General features: G+C 36.7%; 1 protein-coding gene across 2 annotated transcripts in view; it reads right to left on the bottom strand.

The window, feature by feature from the left end:
• Positions 1 to 27,368, bottom strand: part of lama4.L (laminin subunit alpha 4 L homeolog) — an 84,512-nt gene that overhangs the window by 1,128 nt on the left and 56,016 nt on the right. For both annotated transcript variants that reach the window (XM_018263292.2, XM_041562985.1), the window contains 17 exons: positions 24,288 to 24,433; positions 23,505 to 23,667; positions 22,674 to 22,807; positions 21,481 to 21,652; positions 20,562 to 20,693; positions 19,081 to 19,220; positions 17,835 to 17,970; positions 17,301 to 17,438; positions 17,036 to 17,169; positions 16,604 to 16,762; positions 15,268 to 15,421; positions 10,010 to 10,197; positions 8,868 to 9,057; positions 3,723 to 3,878; positions 2,539 to 2,698; positions 1,652 to 1,782; positions 225 to 318 (listed from right to left, as the gene is read on the bottom strand). In XM_018263292.2, the coding sequence (XP_018118781.1) occupies positions 225 to 318; positions 1,652 to 1,782; positions 2,539 to 2,698; positions 3,723 to 3,878; positions 8,868 to 9,057; positions 10,010 to 10,197; positions 15,268 to 15,421; positions 16,604 to 16,762; positions 17,036 to 17,169; positions 17,301 to 17,438; positions 17,835 to 17,970; positions 19,081 to 19,220; positions 20,562 to 20,693; positions 21,481 to 21,652; positions 22,674 to 22,807; positions 23,505 to 23,667; positions 24,288 to 24,433 (2,527 nt within the window). The remainder of the gene's footprint in view (positions 1 to 224; positions 319 to 1,651; positions 1,783 to 2,538; positions 2,699 to 3,722; positions 3,879 to 8,867; positions 9,058 to 10,009; positions 10,198 to 15,267; positions 15,422 to 16,603; positions 16,763 to 17,035; positions 17,170 to 17,300; positions 17,439 to 17,834; positions 17,971 to 19,080; positions 19,221 to 20,561; positions 20,694 to 21,480; positions 21,653 to 22,673; positions 22,808 to 23,504; positions 23,668 to 24,287; positions 24,434 to 27,368) is intronic.

Here is a 27,368-nt window from a genome sequence, read left to right as displayed (position 1 = left end):
CTAGTATCTAGAGAAAAGTGCTGTACTTGTAAAACAACAAAAATCAGTTTGTTATTGCTTCACATACAATACTTTAGCTCCTGCGTACACATTTTAAATAACATTACCAAAGTTTTGGTGAACACTAGCAGCTGTATAGTTTAGATCTGGGGACTTATAAACACATTTATTTGTATTCAATTCCAAATATTAGAAAAGTTGCAGTTATTGTAGGTCATACACACCTGCAATTCGGTGCCACTGGCCATCACAGAGACTCTGTTTTGGTAGGACATGTGTAGAAAACTCTCTGTTGCCATTTTTCACCTTAACAACAACCTATAGGAAGATACAGTCAGCACTATATTCGTTTTTCATTTAATAAAATGGAGAACTACTCCTTAATAACACTTAAAAAATCATATTAGGGCTATTATTAATCTATAATGCCATGATATACAGTTCAATTAGCTGCTGTCACATGTTTTACATAGTACCATGGATAGTAACTATGTAGAATGCCATACTTAGAAAGTAGCTGTTTAGTTGCCTGCGATTGCACCCTGTACTGGATTTCTGTAGTAGTCTCTTACTTTGGAACTTAGTTTGTAAGTCATTAGTGCTTGTCAAAACCCAACAAATTCTATAATATATATGCTAAAAAAGCAAGGTCAAGAATGTTTAAAAATATAAAGTTTGTCACTGGGCAGGATTTTGTTCTGTATATTGATGTTTTAAATCATGATGCACCAAATCCAGAATTTATTTTAGAATTCAACAGAATTACTGGCTACTCTATATCTTTATCCAAAATAGTATTAGCTTTTACCCCTCTCTCCCCCAGTCACTTGTGTTAACCATCGTTCTTACTCACAAATCTTTTTGTCTGTTTTTGTCTACAGTCTAGTTACTCTACCGTCAACTATACTATATACTCTCTTGCTCCTTCCTCCTGACATTAATAATTTGCTTTATTACCCTCTCACTATTTACCTTTAAGTTAACTTTTAGTCTGTAATACAATGGCCAGTTCTAAACACCTTTTCAATTTGTCTTCATTATTTATTTTTTATAGTTTTTTAAAATTATTTGACTTCTTCTTCTGACTTTTTCCAAATAGGAGTTACTGACCCCATCTATAAACAAATGCTTTGTAACCCTACGAATTTATTTTTTCTGCTACATTTGATTATCATCTTTCTTTTAGGTCCTCTACTATTTATATTTCAGTCTCTTGTTCAAATCAATGCATAGTTGCTAGGGCAATTAGGACCCTAGCAACCAAATTGCTGAAATTGCAAATGGAAGAGCTGCTGAATAAAAAGCTCAACACTCAAAAACTACAAATTAAGAATACTAATCAATTGCAAGTTGTCTCAGAATATCACTCTCTATCATAATAAAAGTTAGCATAAAGGTGAACAACCCCTTTAAGGAGTAGGTATTTTATTTTTTACTTTGTCTAATATAACATTACAAATTTATATTTTTTTGCAGACCTTGCCCTAAATATTATCACAGTCTTTCTAATTTTGCAGGTTCCCCTGTCTAGATAGAGCTATTTATTGATTGATCAGTGTGCTGGTGGGAAATTAAAGAATGTACTTTCTCTGGACAAATAAAAAATTAAGTACAATTATTCAAAGAATAAGAAAACTTATCTTTTGCCTACCTGTCCCTGCTTCATGTGTAAATTCAAATACTCTCCATTCACATTTTGTATGTGAATCAAGATTCCAGAGTTATTTCGTGGACGGACTTCAAGGGCAAACTCAAATGTTAACCCAGTACTGAAGGAGTCATCTACAAGAGGGAAAGATAAAGTAATCAGTCAAATGGCTGTAAGACTTTCTAGCATTCTCTTGTGTTTTATTTGATGGAGACTAACATTTCGGCTAATCCAGTACTCTTTGCCAAAGTGCAAAAATAATAAATGTACTTGTCATGAAAACATGTAGTGGTTAAAAAAGGTGCTTAAGTGACAACATCATACTTAATGTTAGTCGCCTCTTTCGTAGATCATTATTATCAATTATTTGTTGATCAATTTATCTTGTGAGCTTATTTTAGATAAACAATATTTATTTCATGAGTTTTTTAAGAATAATATATTAAACACTTGTGACTTTAAAATCACCTTGGTGAACTACACATATGAAAGTAACTAAAGCTACTCTTCCCATTGGTTAAAGGGGAAGTCTTGTATAATTTTCCAACTAAACACAAGTGCACTTTATAATTTCTACTCCAATAAGAGGGTTGCTTTTTCTTTTTGGTGACTGACATTCATGTGGTTGGGTTCTATTTGCTAGTTATCTTTGGTATTTTGAAAAAGTTGTCTTGTGCGGGCAGTTGAAATATATTAATTTTCACAGAATTTCACACTGGTTTGAAGGCAGCTGAAGTATTAGAGGGTTCTTTCAGTATGCCAATGCAGCACGGTATTTTACTTGTCTGTGTTGATTCACGTGTTTCTGTCAAATAAACACTTTTGTCCAGACACTCATGATGGTGCATTGGTGGTATGTAACACAATGTTTTCATTCAGTAGTTCATTACCAAGAATCACATATCCTCCTTCTGATGAAATGTAGGTTCCAGATTCCATGGGGCCTTCAAAACAAGGTGTTACACTGAATGTCTGGGAAGGTGACGTCAAAGAGCGTCCATTCATCTGCAAATTGCTAAGGCAGCCACTGAAACTGTACGCTGAGTTGATCTAAGGAAATAAGAGAATTGGGAATAAACTAAACATTTAGGTAGAAAAGCAAAATTTCTAAGGTCATATTTACATATCTTATATAACTACCCAAATGAAATGTCTTTACAGCACTTGTTAAAAATCTAGCTGATAGTAACAGATATTTGGTTCTATAGACCAAATTATGAATTTGTCCATGATGCCCAATTAGTTAGCACACTCTCACTAATGACTGCAACAATTGGATGTCTTGCAAGGATTTTAGCTAGTTTTTTCCTTACATTTATATTGCCACTCAAGTCAAGTCTTAAAAGGTGATTTGAAAAAGGTAAAAAAGAATAAAAACTAAGCAAAATAACTGTAATATTGCACAGTAGTTATGATACATCAAACTATGTAAAGTATTTTTTGGGGGATTTGTCACCCACTGTAGTGCAGATTTAACCACAGGCAACAAATCTACCTATGTGCCATGGTTATTATTGTCAGACATTGGGGAACTTAACTTGGTGGAGTGATACTATGATGCTAATGGTAAACACGAGCCAGGTACGGGGAGCATCACATCTCTCTCACACTCTCACCTCCATGCTGCACGTAACATCCGTCCCCCTCAGGGTCAAATCCATGAAGTTTAGCCAATACGGAGCACTCGGAGTGATGTGTTAAAATCATTAAATTTTAATAGTCCAAGTTAAAAGAAAGTAACAGCGTGTCAACATACAAAATATCAGATCATCCGCTTTACGTGTTTCATGGCTTCTCGCCACTTCAATTCACATCACTCCGAGTGCTCCGTTTTGGCTAAACTTTATGATGCTAATGGCTTGGAGAGGAGTTGGCAGCAAAATGCATACGTGTGTTGAAATCTGCTCTCTGTCGACTACACCTGGCCCAACGCAATGGAATTAGCCTTATTTTGGCTCATCATTTACATCTGTGACATTAGCTTTATGCTTGCTCATCGTTTATTCTTTTAGTGTAAATACTGTTAGCCTGGCTGTAGTAATAACAATTATGATGAATAAGTACGTCTATCTACCTGAACATTTTTGATTGCTATTCCAGGCGCTACACCTCCTAGATAAAATGGTGCATCCACAGTCCAAATAACAGCAGCAACAGAAGTACTGTCTTCTAATACACGGAGCCCATTAATGATTAATCTTCCTTTGTTCTTTTCCCGGATGCATAACACCTACAACAGGAACAGAAGCAAATATTTCAGTATAAATAAAATAAAAAATACCATATCAATGCAAAAGTTGTAGAGCTGTATATAATAGTAAAAAGATGCTGGTTGAGAGTGTTCATAAAGCTTTACTAAAAATAAAAAATTAAAAAATAAATGTGAATAAGTGTAACAGTGGAAAGTAACATTTCTGTATTCAATTGCATGCCTTCATTTACTCTTAAAACATATAACAGGTATGAGATCCTTTATCTGGAAATTCATAAACATGGTGTGCTTTTCTCTGTATTAATAAACTGTACTATGTACTTGATGGTAACTAAGCTGCATGAATCCATATTGATGGCAAATGTTTAAATGATTTTTAGCAGATATGGTGATATAAATTACAGAAAGATTCCTTATCTGGAAAACCCCAGGTCTCAAGCATTCCATATAATAGACCCTATACTTGTATTAACAATATGAAAAATAATAATTCTTATAGTAAATATTGATTTGAAATATGTTGCTTCGTCTTACTCATGCAAAGCCCTCTAAATACCCTTGTTTAACAAAATGTAGATATCTATAACAAATACAAAAAAACAATAATACGTGGTGTATATATATGTATTCAAAAGTTAGTCTTTGCATTACCTTCCACTGACCATAATTACATTTTCTGGTCTAGTGCACAATGCTATTAGTTGCATGGGTACTGGACATCTATATGAAGCCCGCTCTGCATGTGTATGTCACCAGCACAAAAGAAGATTTAAGTCAGATTAAGGAACACTAAGGTGCAGATTTACTAAAGTCTGAAATCAGCAGTCACCACAGAACAAACCCACTTTCTAAGCATATTTATCAAATGATGAACTTCATTATGAAGTATAAATTCAGTAAAAATAGGTTGTGTAAATCATGGTCCCAATCTCCTCTTCTCCACTCTGTGGATATCTTCAGTCTGACCTTTGCCTCTCTTTAGCATGGGTGAAGTAGCTGCACAATGTGTCACCCTAGGCCCCTGGTTTCCAGTGCTCATATCCTTATTATAAATTAGTATTTTACCTTAAAATCAACTTTTAAGTATGATGTAGCATACGAAAGGAAAATGGGGAGGAGCTATGGTTGGGGGTACTGTTAAGGACAGTGAGGACCACATGTCATATATGTAAATCGTACCAGTATTACATGTATGTTTACAAATGCAAGTCTGACTAGTAAAATGTGATAGCAGGAGGTGCTGGAGCTGGAGGAGAAATATGATGTAATTGGTGTGGTCGAAACATGGCTGAATGAGTCGCATAACTGGGCAGTTAATATCAGTGGCTATACTTTGTTTCGGAGGGACAAAGGCAATAGAAAAGGAGGAGGGGTGTGTCTGTTTGTTAGGGAGGATTTAAAAGCTAATATAATGGAGGAGGCGATGTTAGAAAATGAGGGGGCGGAAGTCATAAGGGTGGAGCTCTTCACCAATTGTAAAGAGCAAATTAATTGTAGGAGTATGCTATAGAACCCCTTATATAAGTAAAGAGGAGGAGGAGGCTAAGCTCCCGATGCAAATGGAAAAGGCTACTAGTTGGTCGAATGTAATGATAATGGGGAATTTTAATTACCCAGATATTGACAGGAGCAAATGTACTGCCAGGGCAGTTAATGGGAACAAGTTGATAAACGAGTTGCATGACAATTATGGCACAGGTTATTGCGGAGCCAGCCAGAAAAAATGCTATACTGGATCTAGTGACATTTAATGACCCACAACATATAGCAAATGTGCAATAGAACCCCCTGGGCAATAGTGACCATAATGTTATATCATTTAATGTCTGGTGCAAAAAACTAATATACACTGGGGCTACAAAAACCCTGATTTTCAGAAAATCAAATTTTAAGGCTGACATGCAGAGCATAGATTGGGCCTTGTGTTTTCTGTTAAAAACAAGGAACAGCAATGATTGGCATTTAAAATCATTACTGTTCTCAACATGTTAGGTCACATGAGCCAATGAACAGACGGAGTTCTGTCTTTTGCTTCCACACTTCTTCTTGTTACAGTTACAGTTACTTTAATATATATTCCAGATTGGTAAGATTCTTTCATATGCCACTTAATTTGATGTAGACTATCTGTTGCTTAAGTATTAATTTTGGGGATATCGTTTTTCTTTAATATAGAGGTAAATAAGTTAATAGGAATGAAGAGAAAGGCATTTAAAAACTACAAGTATGTGGGGACAGAACTTGCATTTAACAAATATAAAAACTATAATAAATGCTGTAAAACAGCAATCTGGAAGTCAAAGATTGGAAATGAGGAGCACATTGCAGCAGAGGCGAGACTAACCCCAAAAAGTTTTTTTTAAGTATATTCATAAAGCTTTACTAAAAATTAATGTGAATAAGGCAATAGGGCCAGATCAAATACACCATGGGTTCTAAGAAAGCTTAGTTCAGTTTTAGACCGGCCTCTATTTCTCTATTTAAAGCTGATATCATTTCTATATTTAAAAAGGGATTCGATCTCAGCCTGGCAATTACAGGCCAGTAAGTTTGACATCTGTGGTAGGCAAATTATTTGAAGGCTTGTTAAGGGATCACATTCTAAATTTTGCCCTAGTGAATGGCATTATGAGCAGCAATCAGCATGGCTTTATGAAGGATAGGTCATGTCAGACAAATTTGATTGCTTTTTATGATGAGGTAAGTAAGATGCTGGACAGCGGGGGAGCAGTAGATGTGATTTATTTTGATTTTGCCGAGGCATTTGATACAGTACCCTACAAACTACTGTTTTCTAAACGAAGGTCTGTTGGGCTTAATGAAGTCATTTACACATGGAAAGGAAACTCGCTACAGGATTGTGTACAGAAGGTGGGTGTTAATGGTTCATTCTCTACTTGGCGTAAGGTTCTTAGTGGGGTACCTATGGGCTCTGTATTGGGCCCACTTTTATTTAACTTGTTCATTAATTACTTATGGGAGGGTATTGTAAGTAATGTTTCAGTGTTTGCAGATGACACAAAACTATGCAGCCCAATTAATTCCATCCAAGATTTGGCATCCTTGTAGCAGGCTCCTGACAAACTGGCAATCTGGGTAGCTAGGTGGCAAATAAGATTCAACATTGATAAATCTAAAGACATGCACCAGGGATGTAAAAATATCCAAATAATACACTTAATGGGTCTGTACTAGACAAATCCATAATGAAAAAGGACCTTGGAGTCTATGTAGATAATAAACTTGCCTGTAGCAAGCTATACCAGTCAACAGCTTCAAGGGTAACAAAGATCTTGAGCTGTATTAAAAGGGGCATAGATTCATGAGAGGAGGGGGTTATTCTTCCACTGTACAGAGTGCTGGTAATGCCCCATTTAGAATATGCCGTACAGTTTTGGTCTCCAGGACTCAAATGGGACATTATTGAATTAGAGAGGGTCCAGAGAAGGGGAACTAAGCTGGTAAAAGTTATGGAAAATATCAGCTATGAGCAAAGACTGGCCAAGTTGGGGTTGGTCACGCTGGAGAAGAGGCGCTTAAGGGGTGATATGATAATTATGTATAAATATATAAGAGAATCATATAATAATCTCTCTAATGCTTTTTTTTACCAGTAGGTCCTTCCAGCTGACAAGAGGGCACCCATTACAATTAGATGAAAGGAGATTCTGTCTAAATATTCGGAAGGAGTTTTTTTTTACAGTGAGAGCTGTGAAGATGTGGAATTCTCTCCCTGAATCAGTCATACTAGCTGATACATAGATAGCTTTAAGAAGGGGTTGGATGGCTTCTTAGCAAGTGAGGGAATACAGGGTTATGGAAGATAGCTGTTGATCTAGGGATTGGTCCAATTGCCCTCTTGGAGTCAGGAATGATTTTTCCCCCTCTGAGGCAAATTGGAGAGGATTCAAATGGGGTTTTGTCTTCCTCTGGATCAACTAGCAGTTAGACAGGTTTTATATAGACTTAAAAAGTTGAACTTGATGAAAGTGTGTCTTTTTTCAACCTTACTTACTATGTAGCCAGTTATATTCTAAGACAATTTGCAATAGGTCTTCATTTTACATTATTTGTGTTTGTTTATTTTGCAGCTCACTAGGATGCAATTTTATCAGCCTGGAAGCTAGCCTCCAATATAATGAAGCAACTCGGCAGTGGTTTAAATGAAATACTGGAATATGAATACGAGAGGACTGAATATAAATAAAAAAAATAACAAGTAACAATAACAATACAAAATGTAGCCTCACAGAGCAAACGTTTTTTGGCTTCCGGGGTCAGTGAACCCCATCTGAAAGCTGGAGACAGAGAAGACAAAAAAGTTGAAACTACAAACAATATAGAACGAGGAAAAATTGTTAACAATAGGGCTATAACATACTAACAGTTACCTTAAAGGTGAACTACCATTTAAGCACACATGTGACATGTCCAAAGTAGACTAATAAAAGATGAGTGAGCATTAGAAACGTTCTCCAGGTGGTTACTTGGTAGTTTCTACAACAGCTTTTCTCAGGCCTTCCTCTACAAACTACCCAGTAACAATCTGTTTCCATCTGAAGAAAACTGTGCATTCACTGGAAACTAAGCAGCTAACATCAGGGCAGCAGATGCCTCGAGACCACAAATATTTCAAAATTGTTTAAACATACAAACAATGTACAGTAAGTGGTTTCTAAGAAAACCCTGGTTCAAAGTGTTCATGCATCAGATTCCAAGTATTCAAGAATAATTTTTAGTATATGTAGTTTAAGCTGAGTAAAAATTTAAGAGGTCATTTTATCAGGCAGACTGAAATGTTTGAGATAAGAGGATTTGATACTAATTTACAGCAGCCCACCTGCAAGCATGCAATCATGCAGTAAATTAAAAAAAAAGGGAATATGTGTGTGTGTGTGTATTAATATAGTGTACTAAGGCATTACAGATTGTTTAATAGAGCTTCTGGGCATTTTCATTTGAGTTGGGCTCTGGAAAGGAGTAATTGAGCAATGATCTACAACTTACACTGTGCCATAAGCCATCGTTGTACTTCTCTTGAGACTTGATCCTTATCTTTTGCTGCCCATGGTTAAACATGAAGGTGAGTCGGCCATGAGACAGAAAGAGAGTCATAAAATTGTTTTCCTCTTTATCAGAGACATAGAAGATCATTCCATTGGATGAGTATGTCTTCAGTCTTACAAACAGTTCAGATCTGTCACACAGGAATAGACTTTTAAGTATTCAGTCCAAACAATTCTTTTAAATTGCACAAGGCAATTCAAGCATATGAAACTTAACCAGAAGATTTTATAGTTAAATGAAAGAAATAAGCTAAATAAATAAGCATACACTGCTGGAACATCTGCTGTGTGGGTGGGGGCAGTATAGTGTTAGGGCTGTTTTTCCATTAACCACAATGTAATGAGCAGCGTATATCAACTTCTGTTTTATAAGGGTGAATGTATGGCTTGTCCATAAGGCTCAAAAACATGTTCCTTTTTGTTTACATATGCAGCATTGTAAGAAGGTTGCTTATGCAATGCTGTTTACACATACAGTTGTTTCTTCAACATACTTTAAAGTCACAACTGAAGGATGATGCAGAATAAGAATACCTCTTTTAAGTAATTATTTATACAAAGGATTTTTCCAGTGACCTCAATTGCTCTATATACCTTATAGTGCTATTCTTCACAGAGAGTGAAAATAAAATCTCCTGGGAAGACATGGGGGCCAATTTATTCTCATTTTTGTGGTTTTAGTGGTTTTAGTGGTTTTGAAACCACAATTAAAGTCGCAAACTCTAAAATTATTAATGTCATGAGATTTATTAAAAAAACAGAATAAAAAAAGTAAGAATGGAAAATTTTGCTGAATGCTGCGCTACAAAATCCGAATACCTCTAAAAATTCAAGTTCCTACAAAAACCTCTAAAAGTCTTAATTTATTTAGAGCATTCCAAAAAGATCAGTGCAGCTCCCACTGACTTCTACAGGACCTTGACAACTTTAACCAATTTATGCAGATTGTAATATAATATAATTTTCACCACTGGCAATCTCTGAAAAACCGTAGAACCTGAAAGATAATATGATTTAGTTTCTTTTGTGGGTTAGGGCATGGGAAACATTTGATATTGCAGATGTATTACGAATATTACTTACTTTTCATTGAAGCCATTAGGGATCTGTTTGAATTCCTGTCGGCTGTTGGCTATGCCACCATAGAGATGTGCCTGTCTGGCAGCCTTTGGTCTGCTAGAGAGGGTGCACTGCGAGACTAATTCTAAGTCTTGTTCTGTCTCTTTGGACCCAATTGCAGCTTGAGACTCTAATGTTTTTTCCATTCCAACCTTTATAAATAGAAACAGCTATTAGCCATTTTTGTCAACATTGTTTAAAGGGGTTTAAAGGGTTGTTCACCTTTCATTAACTTTTAGTATGATGTATAGAGTGATATTTTGAGAAAATTGCAATACCTTTTATTTGATTATAGTTTTTTTTTCTTTGTGTTTTTTGTTATTTAGCTTTTTATTCAGCAGCTCTCCAGTTTGCAATTTCAGCAATATGTTCAAATTACCCTAGCAATCATGCATTGATTTGAATAAGAGACTGAAATATCATCATCATTTATTTATATAGCGCTGTCAAGATACGCAGTGCTTTACTGCAGTTATAGCAAACAGGGAATAAATGGTGGATAACAGACAAGGATTACAGAGTACAATAGGGTTAGAAGGACCTAGAGATTAGAGTTTACAAACTAAAAGGTTAGGGTACAATTGAGACATTAGGATTATATAAACACTTTGTCATTTTTGATACAGCAATGATTAATTAAGGTACATTGAATAAGCCTCTTTAAACAGATGGGTCTTTAAGGAGCGCTTGAAAGTTTGGAAGGAAGGAGAAAGTCTGACAGCTTGTGGCAGAGAGTTCCAGAGAAGCCCGAGAGAAGTCTTGTAGACGAGAATGGGCAGAAGTGACCAGAGGAGAAGTGAGGCGAAGATCAGAAGCAGAGCGTAGGTTTCGTGAAGGAGTGTATTTGGAGATTAGAGATGAAATATAGGGAGGGGTTTCATTATTAAGGGCCTTGAATGTGAGTGTAAGTAATTTGAATTTGATTCTAGAAGAGATTGGGAGCCAGTAAAGGGACATACATATGGGAGCAGCTGATGTTGAGCGGCGAGCTAGATGAATGAGTCTAGCGGCCGCGTTTAGAACAGATTGGAGTTGTGAAAGGTGACTTGTTGGAATACCTGTGAGGAGTAAGTTGCAGTAATCAAGGCGGGAGATGATGAGAGACTGAATCAGTGTTTTAGTTGATTCTGAACTGAGATAGGGTCGTATTCGAACAATGTTGCGCAGTTGAATACGGCAAGATTTTGCAAGTGTTTGAATGTGTGGTGAAAAAGACAGATGAGAGTCTAAGATGACTCCTAGGCAGCGTGCCTGTGTGGTGGAATGAAAGGTGGTGTTGTTTACGGTGAGTGATATCTGAGGGACAGGGGAAGATCTTGGAGGAAATATAATGAGTTCTGTTTTAGAAAGGTTCAGTTTCAGGTGGCGCTGTGACATCCAGGAGGAGACAGCAGAGAGACAGTCTGTGACTTGGGAAAGGACAGAATTAGAAAGATCAGGAGTAGACAAGTAGAGTTGGGTGTCATCAGCATAAAGGTGATACTGAAGTCCAAATGACTGAATGAGTTTTCCTAGTGAAGTTGTATAGAGCGAGAACAGCAGGGGGCCAAGAACAGAGCCTTGAGGAACTCCAACGGAGAGTGTGAAAGTAGTAGAAGTAGAGTTAGAGAAGGAAACTTTAAAGGAACGGTCAGACAGATAAGATGTAAACCATGAAAGAGCAGTGTCACAAATGCCAGATGAGTGTAGAATGTCTAGGAGGAGTGTGTGGTCAACTGTGTCAAAGGCTGCAGAGAGATCTAGAAGGATTAGAATGGAATAATGACCTTTAGACTTTGCCAATAGAAGATCATTGGTTACTTTGGTGAGTGCAGTTTCAGTTGAGTGTGATGGGCGGAAGCCAGATTGCAAGGGGTTGAGGAGGGAGTTGTGAGTGAGATGCTGGATCAGGCGTTTGTAAACAAGCCTTTCTAGTAATTTGGATGCGAATGGAAGAAGGGAGACCAGTCGATAGTTAGTGGGAGAGCTGGGATCAAGGGAAGGTTTTTTGAGGATAGGAGTGATTAGTGCTTGTTTCTATAATGATGGAAAGGTACCAGTAGAGAGTGAAAGATTGAATAGGTGGGTAAGTGCAGGAGAGAGTGTATCAGAGATTGGGTGGAGAAGGCGAGAGGGTATGGGGTCAAGGGAGCAGGTGGTGGGTTTTGAGCTGGCTAGAAGTTTGCTAACTTCATCTAGAGTTGCAGGGGTGAAGGAGTGCAAAGTAGATGTGAGTGGACTGCACGTTGGTCTGAGATTGTTGTCGGACGGTATGCTCAGCCTAATGAGATCGATTTTTTCATTAAAGAAATGAGCAAGGTCTTGGGCGGTAACATTGATAGATGGAGGAGGGCATAGGAGTGAGTTAAATGTGGCAAACAGCTGCTGTGGTTTGGAGGACATAGTAGATATTAGATAAGAGAAGTATTGTTCTTTGGCTAATGATAGAGCTCGGTTATAGCAGGAGAGCATGAATTTGAAGTGGATGAAGTCAGGATCAGTTCGTGACTTTCTCCACCGTCGCTCAGCTGATCTACTACATCTTCTGAGGTACCGTGTTACACTAGTGTGCCAAGGTTGGGGTTTAGCTGGCCGGCTGTGACGGGTGGTAGAAGGTGCAAGGGAGTCGAGTGCTGTTGAAAGGGCATCGTTGTAGAGAGAAGCTGCCATATTGGGACAGGAGAGAGTATTAATATGAGATATGGATTGTGCTGATACTGTTGATAATTGTTGTGGTTCAAAGGCATTAAGGTTTCTGTACGTGTGGGTAGAGAGAGATGGTTGTGAAGGTGCAGGTGAAAGCAGTATCTGAAAGGAGAGTAGATGATGGTCAGACAGAGGGTAGGGAGAGTTAATTAAGTTGGATGGGCAGCATGAGTGGCAGAATATAAGGTCAAGAGCATGACCCTCGATGTGGGTAGGTGAGTCGGTCCACTGAGAGAGACCAAAAGAAGCTGTTAGAGAGAGAAGTTTAGAGGTGGCAGCAGAAGCAGAGTTGTCAATGGGGATGTTGAAGTCCCCTAAAATGAGAGCAGGTGTCTCACTGGAGAGAAAGTATGGAAGCCAGGCAGCAAAGTGATCCAAGAAGGTGGAGTAGGGACCTGGGGGGCGATATATGACAGCAACACGCAAAGAGATTGGAGAAAACAAACGTATGCTGTGGACTTCAAAAGAAGTGAAGGAGAGAGAAATCGGTGTAGTTAGATTTTGAAACCTACATTTGGGGGAGAGAAGAAATCCCACCCCACCGCCATGACGGCCATCCGGTCTAGGAGTGTGAGTAAGTGAGAAGCCTCCATAGCAGAGGGCAGCAGGTGAAGCGGTGTCTGAGGGGGAGAGCCATGTTTCAGTGATTGCAAGAAGGTGAAGGGATTTAGCTATAAAGAGGTCATGGACTGCTGTTAGTTTATTGCAGATTGACCGTGCATTCCAGAGGGCACATGAGAAAGGCAGGGAGGGTGCTGGTTTTATGTGAATTAGGTTTGCAATATTAGAAGTGCGTAAAGTCTGAGAGACTGGAAAAGACCTTGTTGAATGCCTGAGAGTAGGAATAAGTGAGAGTACAAATGAGTGAGTTGGACCAGGGTTTGGGGAGATATCCCCAGCTGCAAGTAACAGTAATAATGAGAGTGAGACAAGGTGTGACCTAGATTTGACAGTGCGAGCATTGTATTGTTTGATGGGATGAGAGGGGATAATAGATTTAACAATACAAGATAGTGTGCTTAGATTGAGAGAGGGTGATGGGAGCAGTGAAGAGGAGATTTCAATTTCAGGATAGTTTGATGGATGTTGGAGTGCAGAGGATATATGCAGAAGTATAGAGGAGAGAGAGAAAAAGAAGGCAATCAAATTAAACATAGTTGGACAGTATAATCCGTCTTATTTTGTTGATAGAAGAATTGTTGAGCAGTGATGTCCAGTGTTTGCTTGGAGATTCCAGTCCAACTCTGATCCAACTGCTGTCCAACTCTGTCTAACTCTATATGTTGTACTTAAACTTTCTGTACTTTAACTTGATGGACTTAAGTTGTTAAATGTGCCATGGCTCTCCTGCCATGCTCACCCCTGCTATGCTTCCCCTAGAATGAATGTCCTGATATACAGCAAGAGGGTCACATGGGTGAGGGCCAGCAATTGATTAATTAAGACAAGTTAAAGACAGAAGAATCTCTGAGTCTGGTCATCTAAGAGACATCAATAGCAATAAAATGGACATACCAAACTATTCACTAAAGCAAGCAACAAATTGCTAGATAAATGTTAACTGATGCATTTTAACACCTACCCCACAATTGAATAATTGGCAATGGTAATACAAAGTTTTGCAGCAGAGTTGGATGGTGAGATGCAGAAAGCTAGGAGCAGTAAGTTCAATTAGCAGGAATTAGACATACCCCACAATTGAATAATTGGCAATGGTAATACAAAGTTTTGCAGCAGAGTTGGATGGTGAGATGCAGAAAGCTAGGAGCAGTAAGTTCTATTCACATGCTGCTCATTATTAAAATACTGACCTATGTATCACAGAGAGCTGAAGACTAGTATATATATATATATATATATATATATATATATAGAACAAGAAGGATCAGCACTCACTGTATTGATGTGAAGAAAAGTTTTGCGTTTATTGATTTACAACATAATCCGACGTTTCGGTCCCACCTGGGGACCTTTCTCAAGGTGGGACCAGGTGGGACCGAAACGTCGGATTATGTTGTAAATCAATAAACGCAAAACTTTTCTTCACATCAATACAGTGAGTGCTGATCCTTCTTGTTCTATATATCCTGTATTTGATCGTGCACCACGAACCTGTTTAAAGATCGGAGTGCTGGTACTGTGGGACTACATATATATATATATATATATATATATATATATATATATATATATATATATATATATATACACACACACACACACACACACACACACACACACACACACAGAAAGGTACAGTATGTGCCCTGCCTCTGGCCAACAGACACTTTGCTCTTATCTGTGGACTCAAACAATGGCCTACAGGTAGAGATCATGAATAGAAATATTGAATAGAATATGAATAGAATATGAATAGAAAGATGAGCAGTAGATTGATGGGCGATGATATTCTAATTTAAAATCGCCACCACATTTATGCATAGCTATAAAATGCAATGAAAGGGTCTCAGAGGATGTAAGGATACCAAAAAACATAGCAATTCAGAAAGTAAGATTAGTATCAGTAACAAACTTACACTCTTCTTTAGCTTTCCTTTGTCTTTAGAGGAATTTTTACCATGCTTTTGATGCAGAGCAATAGGAGGTGTTTCAACTGGACACCCATAAAGAGAAGGTTGGACTTTCTCTGTGTATTTCTGAAAATCCTCAACTTCAACATCTCTGTCAACTCTTAAACATTGAAAGACATTGTTACTGTTTATTCTTGAGAATAAATCATCTGTAAAGGCATCTAGTCCAACCAAAGAACCAGCGCAAACACAAACTGACAGAATTCTAGCAAACAAAAACATAAGGAAGCAAACCCAGTGATTGTACCCATTTGTTCCTGTTTTTGCTTAGTATGACAATTTTTTCAGCCCAGTAAGGTAAAGAAGGGGCAAATCTATTAAATCTCTTTAATCCACATGTCTCAATCCCACCCAGTCCTGCAATAACAGGGATATTGCATGATAATCTGTGTAAAAGCCCCAATACCTTCTCTTAAACTAACTCTACTGCTTCCCCCCTGGTTGTCAAGTAGGCATACTAAGACATTACAGATTCTAGAAAAGTTTACAGTGAAAATCATGCCTACCAGCATCATACCATTATCTTGTTATCTAATATATTAGGATTATTTTGCAATGTTTGCTGTATTCAAATTTGAATTTAAATTTCTGAAGGGTATTCTGGTGTTCAGAGCTACAAAATTATATATTGCTTTTGAAAAATACTGTATAAAACCCACAACAGAGAGTCATGTATTCACAGAGTATACATTAACTGGGCAACTGGACCTGGAGTACTTGGAAAACTGTTTTATCACACATTGTTGCTTTATGAATTCATCTCTATGGTGTCTGGACTACAGCTCCCTTCATGCTTTAAACTTCAATAATATACTAAAAAAGTTCAGCAATATTTGGTATGGAGAAATACTACCATTGAAGATATATGTCTCCTTTAAAACATTTCACTGCAGGCTTTACATCCCCCGCCCAAAAAAGTCACATATGGCTGATATTTGTTGAAAGTTGGCAAATAGTAAGCTCATGTCTGTGGTTTTAATAAACTATGCCTTTATACTTTTCTAAGAAAAATGCATTTAAAATAGAACTCTTATGAGTAAATAGTTTTTAATTCTACTATAATAGCTTGCCATATGATGTCAATTGCCACATGTGACCACTTCAAAAAGGTCACCACAAACATATTTTCATGCAATGGAGCAGTCATGTCTCATGAGTATGGATTACTTTGATGTTACCTTTCAAAAAAGGTTTAGTAAACCAGAGCAGCTAGCTATAGATGTCTGCATTTATTGAGTGAATAGTTCAGACTGCACTTAGCACCAAAAAATACAAAACAAACCTTGTGAAATAAGCATTGCTGATACACCCTGTGAAATTGGCCTGGGAAACTCCAGTTGGGGTGCCTCCAAAATAAAACTTTCTTGCCACCGGAGAGCTTGCATCAGATTTCTGTCTATCTTCTACACTTGCATCTGTTTCATCTACCAGCAACTGATACCTACAAGCAAAAAGAAAACATATAGTGTTGCGTTTGTAGAATGGTTTGGCAACAAGACATGACAATCCATGCAACTGAGGAAGTCTTCAAACATATTTACAAAACGAATGCACATACAGCGGTACAATCATGCTGTGTGATCACATTATTTTTGGAAAACCTATAACCTATTCTACTTTTAAAAAATCAGAGTTCTTAAAGATGTGGATGAATCCTAAAAAATCTGAAGGTTTCCTACTATCTATTCTATAATATACAAGGTGCATACTATACCTTGTTGGGGAGACTGAAGCAACCACAAAGTGGTTCTTCCCATCATTGTATTTCCTATTTTTAGATTGCACTTTGATGTCTTTTATTCTGAAGACAACTGATCCTTTATCCATGGATAATGAAAACATATCAGCCTAGAAATAATGAATTCAAAATAATTACAAGCAAGGAACAGGTTACATGATCTCAAGGATTTTCCCCAGTGGAAATACATTAGCTTAAGCAATACATTTAATACAACCTACAATCATTAAGATCTACTCACCCCTTCAGAGTGATAAAGCAACAGACCGCTGGGCTGTAAAGTTTTGAAACTAAAGCCACCTTCAAAGGACTCGAAAGGAGCCAGCTTCTGACTAGAAGCAATAAAACTTTGCCCATTAAAATAAGCTCGACGGGACATCTGAGGTGAAACAAGAAAACATTTGCACTTCATTAGTATGATTCAAAACAAAAGTAAATACGGTGTTTGGTTTTACAGGGTATATACTATGATAATGTAATGTGTTCAACAACTGTTAAAGGACAAGAAAATGCTAATTTCAGGGACCCTAGTGAATCACAATTGAAGAGGGTTGTCTGGGAAGGTTAGTGAGATGACAGGGTAGTACTGTGTTTGTTTGCCATGTTCCATGTATCATCCATGTATTAGTGAATAGCAATCCTTATTTGTCAAATACACAGATTCTGTCTCCCACCCCTTGCAATACAGGGGTGCTCAAGGCTCAGTGCAATTAATATTAGCCTATGTACGTCAGCTAAATGAAAAATTATGCAGGCCACCGAGTGCTGAACTTACAAGTGATTCTTCAGGACAGCCATAGCTGATACCAAGCGTCTCTGGTTCTTCCAGCAAATTGAAATCCTTCTTCTGAAACTGGAAACCTTTTATGCATCCCTTATAGGAAATGTCTGCAGCTAGGTGACTCTTCACACTAAAAGCAATAACAAGTTAATACAAAAGATGGATTATTGCTCAATGCCTCCTGTTTATTTATTTTTAACCTCCTGTGCTTATATACATTCATTATGCTGTTGAATGTGTTGCCACCTCATCCTTAAAACCAATTACCCATTTTACTCATGCACTGAACGGCTAATTAGCAGTTAACATGGATTTATTCTGCACATGGACTGGCTTTTGAGTAGACAGGCAATATGTGTCTAAATTAATTGTTAGATAACCATGCACAATGTGAATTTAACATGTATCTGGTTTTAAACTAGGAAGGTGTCAAATCAATCCAGATCAATGTCCAACAGCTGCTCAAAAACGTCATACCAGATGTCCCTGTTGTACATATTCTCTATGCTTTTGTACATATAAAGAAGGAGAATGTTAATTGCCATCTAACTGGATAAAACACCAAGGGGTAATTCAAAGTGAAATTGGAGTAAGAAGTATTACTGGAGTTAAATTGTCATTAAAAGTACATCAAATTCACAATGTCTTACTCCATTTCCTAAATATTGTGGCTTTGCACGTGTTGGCATTAAACTTATGTTCCAGAAGCCACATTTATGAATACCTATGAGTACCTAATTTCTCCACAGTTTCTACACAGTTTGTGGTTGTTTTTTGGTGCCATTAATGGAAACATTCAGAAGGATGGAGTTAAATTGGCAAAATTGCTTTGAATATTAAAATTCAAAAGATTGTGAATTTGTTAACTGATTTTGTGGTGTAAAATATTACTCTAATTTAACGGCAAATTCATCTCAATGCCACTTTTGTGACTGGATCCTGCATTTAATCACATTGAGGCCATTAGCAGTTAAAACATAAATAAATTGCAGTCTCCCAAAAATGAAGTTCCTGTCTTATTTTTTTGTGTTTTTTCACATTTACAATGTTTGATACTGCTGCCATGGTTATAATTGCTAGGTGCTGAGTTTCAACATAAGTTATTACCATACTCTCACTGGTATTCAGTACGTGGCACTGGTAATACAGTGGAAAATATGCACAAAATACAGACAGACCAAATTCTGACACGATAACACAGGAACATCTTTAACAGTTTTCAGTTGAAATTGGCACAAACCTCTGCAAAACTGGAGAAGGCGCTCCTCCAATATAAACGTCAGAGAAAGGAATTGATGTCTTTTCATTGTCAACACTCTTCACATGTCTTCTGTCAACCACCAATATCATCTTCTTGGAATTGTGATAAATGACTGAGATCTTGGAAAACACAACATGAACACTGGCTTTACTGCATAGGTTTCTTAGGTATTAACGCTTTGCTTGCTATTGAAATTATTGTGTATTCTTGATCAATTTCCAAATGAATTTATATAACAAATGCAGTGACAAATTAATGAGATGTGGGGCCCTGAGGCTACACCGACATAGGCACAACATCTAGGCTAATTCTGAATGCGTGCAGATCCAGGCATTCATGTACCATAAAGTGACATACGGGTCAATATATTTAAAGGTTATGTTGCATTAATCAGAGGTTGTAGAAAAAGCATCCTCAGCACAAATCCTATTCAGTGAACTCATGTTGAAGAAGGGTTATACTGACCCTTACATTTCTGAATTCACGATTCAAGAAAATTTCGGTGAAAAATGCAACCTCAACATTTTCCAAACTTAAATATATTCAGCAACTGAAAAAATCTCAATTATTCAAATGAGAAAAATTATCAACTAAAAGCTTATGGGCTTCTATAAAAGTCAATGGTGGTGTATATTTTAACTCTATTTCTTTAATGTTATAACAATGAATGGAACCACGTGATTTTTGTTGTATGAATGAGGTTTTTCTGTGAATTGATGAGAATTGATGACATTTTTTTTCACTATCGTTGTTGAGTTTAATTGGGATTTTTTTTCCTGATCAAATTTAGAAAAAACGTAATTAAAGATCTGCCTCTAAATGAACAATTTGGTGTTTTTATCTATTATCGTTTGACAGCCCACAAACAACATTGATTCCTAATAGAACAAGAAAGTGATGAATTTCAGTCCAACGCAATGGGTTGCTGCAAAATCAGTGCTGTCGAATAAAGCACTGATTTTGCAGCAACCCACTGCGTTGGACTGAAATTCATCACTTTCTTGTTCTATTTGATATTATACAGTCTGGTCGAATCCACTCTATTCCAACATTGATTCCTGTGTCTGTATAGCTGCCTAAAAGCAAATAATGCTATACACAGGAAACAAATATTCTTGTATCTGTGTTAATGGGGAAAACAACTATTCTTGTGTTTGAGTTTTTGTGTACAAGTACAAGAATGTGTGTGCTTCAACCACCTCTCAAAGACTATTTTCGGGCAGAGTGCAGAGCAGTCCAAAGACCCTTGCCAGGGGTCAAACATATAGTAGAGAAGAAATCACTGCAGCACCTCTTTGTTGCAAAAGTGAAAAAGTTATTTGACCAGTAACCAACAGGCAACGTTTCAGGCTTAGTCTTGCCCTTTCTCAAGCCTTGTGTACATTTTGTTTACATCCCTTAATTCATAGAAGGGCCTATTCCCTAGCAAAATAGTGTTGAAATTGGGTTAAACAGAGTACCTCATGATATCTTGCATCGTTTATCTGAAACTTCTTCGCTGAATCTTCAAGAAGCACAGGCCCCTTGGCAAAGCCAAAATCATACTGCAGTCTCAGATATCCATCTTGGAGCTCCAGACTAAAGAATTTGGTCTAAAACATAAACAGTTTGTTTTATAAAAAATGTTCTTGCTGTTCAATTTACAACTTGTCGATTAATTTATTGTCAGTGGTAGCAGGCCCTGATATCAGAAATTAGGAACTGAGGCCATTATAAACAATAATGAAGGGCAGTTCCTCTGTGAGGACAATAACAAAATTAAAGGCAGTATAGTGTCAACTTCACACCCTGGAATACCAACTTACAACTGACATTATCACAGTGCAGTTAATTAACCCAATAACATAAGCTAATACAGCTAGCAACTAGGCCAAGTGATGTCATAATATTCAAACTGTCCTTCAGTACTGGTTAGTAAATTACCCCAATGAGTGTTGTAAGAGACTTGAAAGTGTGCATATACTTTATAATAACAATACATGTAAAGTTGCAGTTCATGTAGTGTGATCCTACCTCTGGAACTGACCCTTAAAAATCCTAGACAAAAAAAATCTTTGGTAAAAGTACAAGTTACATATTATCACTAATACATGTTAATTTACATTACTATTTCTGTATTCATGCCAGGAAAATCCAGGCTGCTACTCTTCAAACTAAAAATCAACTGACAGTTTAAGGCTGCCAGTTGGACAGACCTAACTTAAGTTGTTTTTTTTAAGTTTGGAGGTTCAGCCTCCATGTATTTTCCAAAGCATTCTCTCTTACATTAGTCCCCTGCAGCAAACAGAATAAGCAACATGGGAAACATTATATATTTGCATAATCCTGCAATCTATTATCCATGATGACAAGAGTATGAAATAAAAAAATTATACTTACTCCATTAACCATGAGTAAAATAAGGGCATTATCTACTGGTGTTCGGACTTCTATATCAAAGCGAGTGACTTGGGTAAAGCGACCCCTCCTTTCTATATTGCGTATAACAGCATATCCAGTCCCATCAAAGAAATAGCTTGCTGCACGGCTCTGTGTGAAGGCCAATTTATTCCTATGAAAAAAGAATCATTATGTGTCAGAAAGATGTTATTTCAGGGTTGCCGAAGCCTGAACTTGGTATAAAAATATTTTTCAACTTCACAGGCAAACTTTGGCTCAACTGCAAAAGCAAAAAAAACCAGTGTAAATATGTATAAAATGATAAAGATGCTACTGTCTCTAAAGTTGACAAACGTTGCAAAAAAATCATATTTAGTAAAGATTACATAGTTGTGCACAGTTCAGTCAGTTTGAGGCCTTGAAGCCAGTGTATTTTGTAAAAACTAAATAGAAATATTCTTAGTGAATATTTGATCTCAGCTTCAAAAAATGGCAAAATACAATTGCGTCTGAGAGTAACCTCCTTACTGTAATTTATAGCAAAAATAGTAAGAAAGAAACTTGCACTAAATATGCTATTTCTTTTTCACCACTATCTAAGCCTATTTCTCTGTCTTAAATTGTAAAGTAAATACGTAAAAAAAATAGAAGCAAATCGAATGGTAAAATATCTTTTTTAGCTTAGCAGTTAAAAGTTACAAATATAAAGTTAACCTCTTATTTTAAATAATACAGAGTGCAGATATGATTGCTGTTCTTATATTTCAACACTTTTTGTTTAATGAGATGTATACTTTATTTCCCAGGAAGGCAAATATTTAAGCTAAGAAAATACAAAAAAAAAACCCATATTTAAAATGGTTTGTGTGATTACAGCCTTAATCTGTGGGAAGGATATGAAGACTATATGCTCAGGAAGGCTTTATCGTAGAGAGTAACCTCCAGATTCCTCAAAGGAAGTGACTAATGCACCAAGGCTGTGAACTATTATTGTAGTAAAGTCTCCCACAGAATATTTTGAAGATTATTTTCTCTGCTCACTAAATATGTGAGCTTTTAACTGAATTTAACTCCCTGATGAATATACTTTTATCATTAGTATAAAAGGTGTAAAAAAAGGTTGTATTTGAAAAGCTCTGTAAAAGAACAAAAACATAATGTACAGGGAATGTAAATGAGGACATTTTCTTTACCTGGCACACGGTGGTGCTGTGACTGTGTTCATGTTGTAGATGTTCTTAAAATTGTACAAGCTAACAACATCATCATTGACAGTAGCAAGCTCTAGACAACCAACAAAGCCTGGCAGATTTAAGCTGGCGGGAAGCTAAATGAAGACGGAGAGGAAGCAATTGTGCATCAAACAGAAACAGTGACTTGTTCACAAACTACACAAAAATAGGTGTGGATGCTAATAAAATATAAAAAATGTGTTATTTATCTGCTTGTGAGTCAGCATTTGATCACTGCAACTGGCAGGAGGGATGTTCAGAAAATATCTTACTCTGTGGTGCAACATTCCTCAGAATTCACTGCCATCAAGGCATATGGTAGCAGTTATGCTCATTCATACAGAATTCTATTACGTGTGGGTATATAAAGTGTATGTATAAAACTAAACAGGATAATACAAAGTATAATGCAAGAGAAAAAAATAATGCTTTAATAAATCAGCAGCATTGTGAGTCACAAAAGTGCCCATATTAGATCCGTTCATTTCAAAAGACAATACATGATCTGCAAATCTCTGAATTGGTTAATAAACTGATATCCTGCAAATGATTACATCAGGAGGAATGTTCTGCAGATAAGCACTAATAGTGACCAGATGGCACTTAGTCATAGGTCTATATATTCAAAATAGAAAATCAGTTTGGAATGCCATTCCTGAAACACGGAAAACTTCTCAATAATGACAGGAAGAGTGGCAGACTTCCTTAACTTCTCCCACCCTTAAAATCACCATTGTTTATTTCTTAGTACCTAGACTCAACAATAATTCTAGCTTGGTTATTTCCACTTACCTGAAATCCTGAAGGAACCCCACCAACATAAAACACCATGCTGGCGGGATCTAGATCTAGAACAGAATCTCTTCCAGTAGCCTCACCCTTCTTAATGAATTTTTCTTCTGCTGTGCTACTTGGACTAGGTACAGTTAAAAGCACTTTGCCATGTCGGCCCAGCCTATGAATGCAATTCAGTAAAATTATTTCACATTTTTACATGAAGCATTTAATAGATATATTTTCCCCTAACAAGCTCTAAAATATGTCAGTTATTTAAAATATATTCCAGTCTATCTGTGTATGAAATTAGGAAACAGGGGAGTGTTATTATTAAAATGTCTCCTTTTACAGTATATTACTTTCCCATTGGATCATTAAGTAATATATGTTTGTAAGAGCATACTGTATTCTCCACTATTAGTTTGATCAGTTAGTTCACACATAAAAATAGTTATTGCATGTTTCTATTTATCCATTATAGTCTGATGCAGCATGCTGGTTGAGTACACTGTTGCTTAATGACTGCATATACAGTACTGTATGGGTTTTAAACAGTTTCTGGATAGACCTTTTACTGCATCCATACTCTTGGACACACAAGGATAATGTACACATATTAGCAACAATATCACTTCCCTTGTTTTAGATCTGGCCATAAACATTTAATTGCTGCAATAATACATTCATTTATTGTAAGCTTTAAAGATTGTAATTCCACAACTGGACAATGATATTTTCAGAGATGGCAGGTTGTGTATGTCTTCAATGATTTCATCAAACAGTTGTTTCATATACTACCTTTCAATTTTGATGAGACTAAAATATCCGGGCCAGGAGTTGACAGGCTTGGAATCCAGTGGAATCTCAACATCTCCACTTCCCAGATTGTACACATAAACCAGATTGTTGCTCTTAATTGCAAGACCCATGTAGTCTGATGTAGACTAGAAGAAACATGTTCATTTGTGTATAATTTACTTGCCAGCAAAACAATATCATAGCCAACAATACAAAGTAGGAGTCACAAAAAAAAATATTTATAGCTTTAAACCAAAATTAAAACCCTGGCGAGGCAACAGAAGCCTTCTAAATCAATTCCAACCTAATTAGATTTTAAATAATGTAACAGCTTTTTCATAACTAAACAGAAGACAAAAAAACTAATTAATATATTGTAAAATAATGCATTATGCTCTGTGCATCATTTACTTTACTATTATATAATAGTATTGTCTATGACTGTAACAGTTAGGGGGTTATTTATTAAAGTCTGAATACTAAAGCTTTTTTACTATAGAATCCGAATTTTTAGTGGGAAAAAACCCTAAAATTATTATACCCCGAGGCTGCAAAAAGTCTGAATCTGAAAATCCGCCATCTCAGACCTGTGGATTTTGTATATAAGTCAATGGGAGAGGTCCCTATCCTATTTGGAAGTTTCTGTGGCGTGCACTGGAATTAGGCCGAAAATCCGACTATTTCGATATTTTCGGGCAAAAATTCTAAAAATTCTGGCTTTTAGGGAAAAAGTCTGAAAAAAAATCGAGTGATACAGTAAAAAAATCTAAAAAAAAATTGCACGATTCGGGTTCTCATTCAATTTTTCCCCAATCAGATTAAATCAAGCTTTTTTTTAAATAACAAATAAGGTCAAATCATGGATTCTAGTTTGGTAGGAGTTTTTTAAATTAAATAATTTGAAAAATAACCTCCTTAATATATGACAGTGAATAATAGCTTTCACTTTCACACCTGAATTGCATAAACATATGTGCTTTCTAAGTTAAACTTGAATTTCGAATGGATGATGCATAATTCAAGCATTGCTGCTTGTCACAGAGTACTAGACAGCAGGCAACTGAAACGAAACACAAACACTGAAGTAAATGATTTGCCATGGGGAATGTGGCAGTTAGGATATGACATGTATGCTCTAGTATTCAGCTGTGAATGATTGTTCAAACTGGTTTATATGTGACGTGATTGTGTCATTTATATGCTTGGCCATGAATGACACCTAGCCTAGTCTATTTACTACACAAGCAAATAGACAAGACAAAAAAGAACATCTTGATACACTGTGTAGTCTCATCTATTCTTGCTCATTTAAGACTTTTCGCACCTCCTTATAGTTGAACTTGGTGCTTCTCAGTGCTTCCTGCCTTCTGGGAAAAAGCTCTGCATTTCGGGGAAAAAATATGGCAATCGCACTCGAAATTGCACTTTCGTGATGTAAATTAGCTCTAATATGTCATAATATGAGGAAAGGTTTAATAATTATAGTTTGCCATCTCATCTGCTTGTAAATGTTGGATATTTAAAACTGGATATTTATTGGATATTTATGTATTTACATTTGAATGTGCCTAGAAAACATATTAAGTTATGCAGGAGTTAAGCGATAGTAAAAATATTCCCAGCCACAATGTCTGAGACAGTTTATAGTCTTTATCTGTTCTGTTTAATAGAGAAACATGTTGTCAGAGTGTGTTTCCGCTGCCCCTAGTAACTGACCCATAATAACTGCTGTTTGTTAGCAAAATAAAAGTTTGCTAAGCCAAATGGCTGTATGCTAAATGTTAAAGCATGAGACTGTTGCAGTCACTAAAAAAAAAAAAAGCCTGCTGGAACAGCTCTCCCCACCCCCCAAAAACATAGCAGTAGGTTTATTGGCTCCTTGTAAAATCAACCCTTGTGTGAATGTGATCTTGGTTTGTAAGCTCCAGTGGGAGAGGGACCAATGTGACTTAAAATCTCTATAGCTTTAGTACGCAGACTCTTAGGGGCAGATTTATCAAAGGGCGAGGTGAATTTTCGAATGAAAAAAATTCTCATTTCGAGCTATTTTTTGTTTACTTCGACTAGGGAATAGTCCAAATTCGATTTGAATTTGAAAATAATTCTAATATTCGAAATTTATCATGTACTGCCTCTTTCGACTTTGACCATTTGGAATCTAAAACCTGCCGAATTACTGTTTTAGCCTATGGGGAACCTCCTAGAACCTATTTGAAGTCAATTGGTGGACTTTGAAAAAAGTCCACCTTCGATTTGTACAATATGGCAGAATACGGACCTAATCTATCGAAAACTGACTTATTCTACCTAAAAAACTTTGACTTAATTTCGATTGGTTTTTTTGAATTCGAATTTCGAAAGTTTTTCAATTCGAAATTCTACCCTTGATAAATATGCGTAATAATGTACAGAAATTGGAGTATATAGCACCTTCCACCAACAAGAAAAGCACAAAAATGGTGTGCAGGGTCAAGGATTAATGATAAATATTTGAAGGACAGGAAAGAATGACCCCCAATTTGCACCACCCCATTTATTATTCAGTAAGTCCCATGACAGGAAGTGAAACGTAAAACGTAACCTTTATTAAATTAGTTAAAATCGACCAAGGTGAAAGGGTTAATTTAAAAATACAAAAAGGAGGAGCACATCATTAACTGCATGCAGTAATCGACCCCCCACAAACAGCTCTAATAATTGATCATATTCAGCCTATTGAGATCATAAAGAGCATATCATTCGTGGGATGGATTGCATCATGTCCTGTATATAATGACAGCTATAGTGGTACTCAGTACCCAAGGGGTTAACACACTAGTATGTGCAGAAATTATAATATGAGCAAGAACTGTGGGCAATGTTATAATTGAACCTCCACAGTATCCGCAACACCCTGTATATGACAGAAGTGTGAAAGCCAAAAGTCTGTCCCAAAGGGTTAACTGATCGGCGTTGCCCAAGTGTGACCACTAAATTGTCTTTTAATCGTCCTACCACGGTACACCCCCCAGTATTACTGGCGGGTCCGCGGTAAGGTCAATTGCGACGCAGGAAAAACTTTAGTTGCAGTAAATGTGCTAC

Source organism: Xenopus laevis, chromosome 5L (genome assembly GCF_017654675.1).
Source record: "Xenopus laevis strain J_2021 chromosome 5L, Xenopus_laevis_v10.1, whole genome shotgun sequence".
NCBI lineage: Eukaryota > Metazoa > Chordata > Amphibia > Anura > Pipidae > Xenopus > Xenopus laevis.
This window is presented reverse-complemented; position numbering and strand designations above follow the sequence as displayed.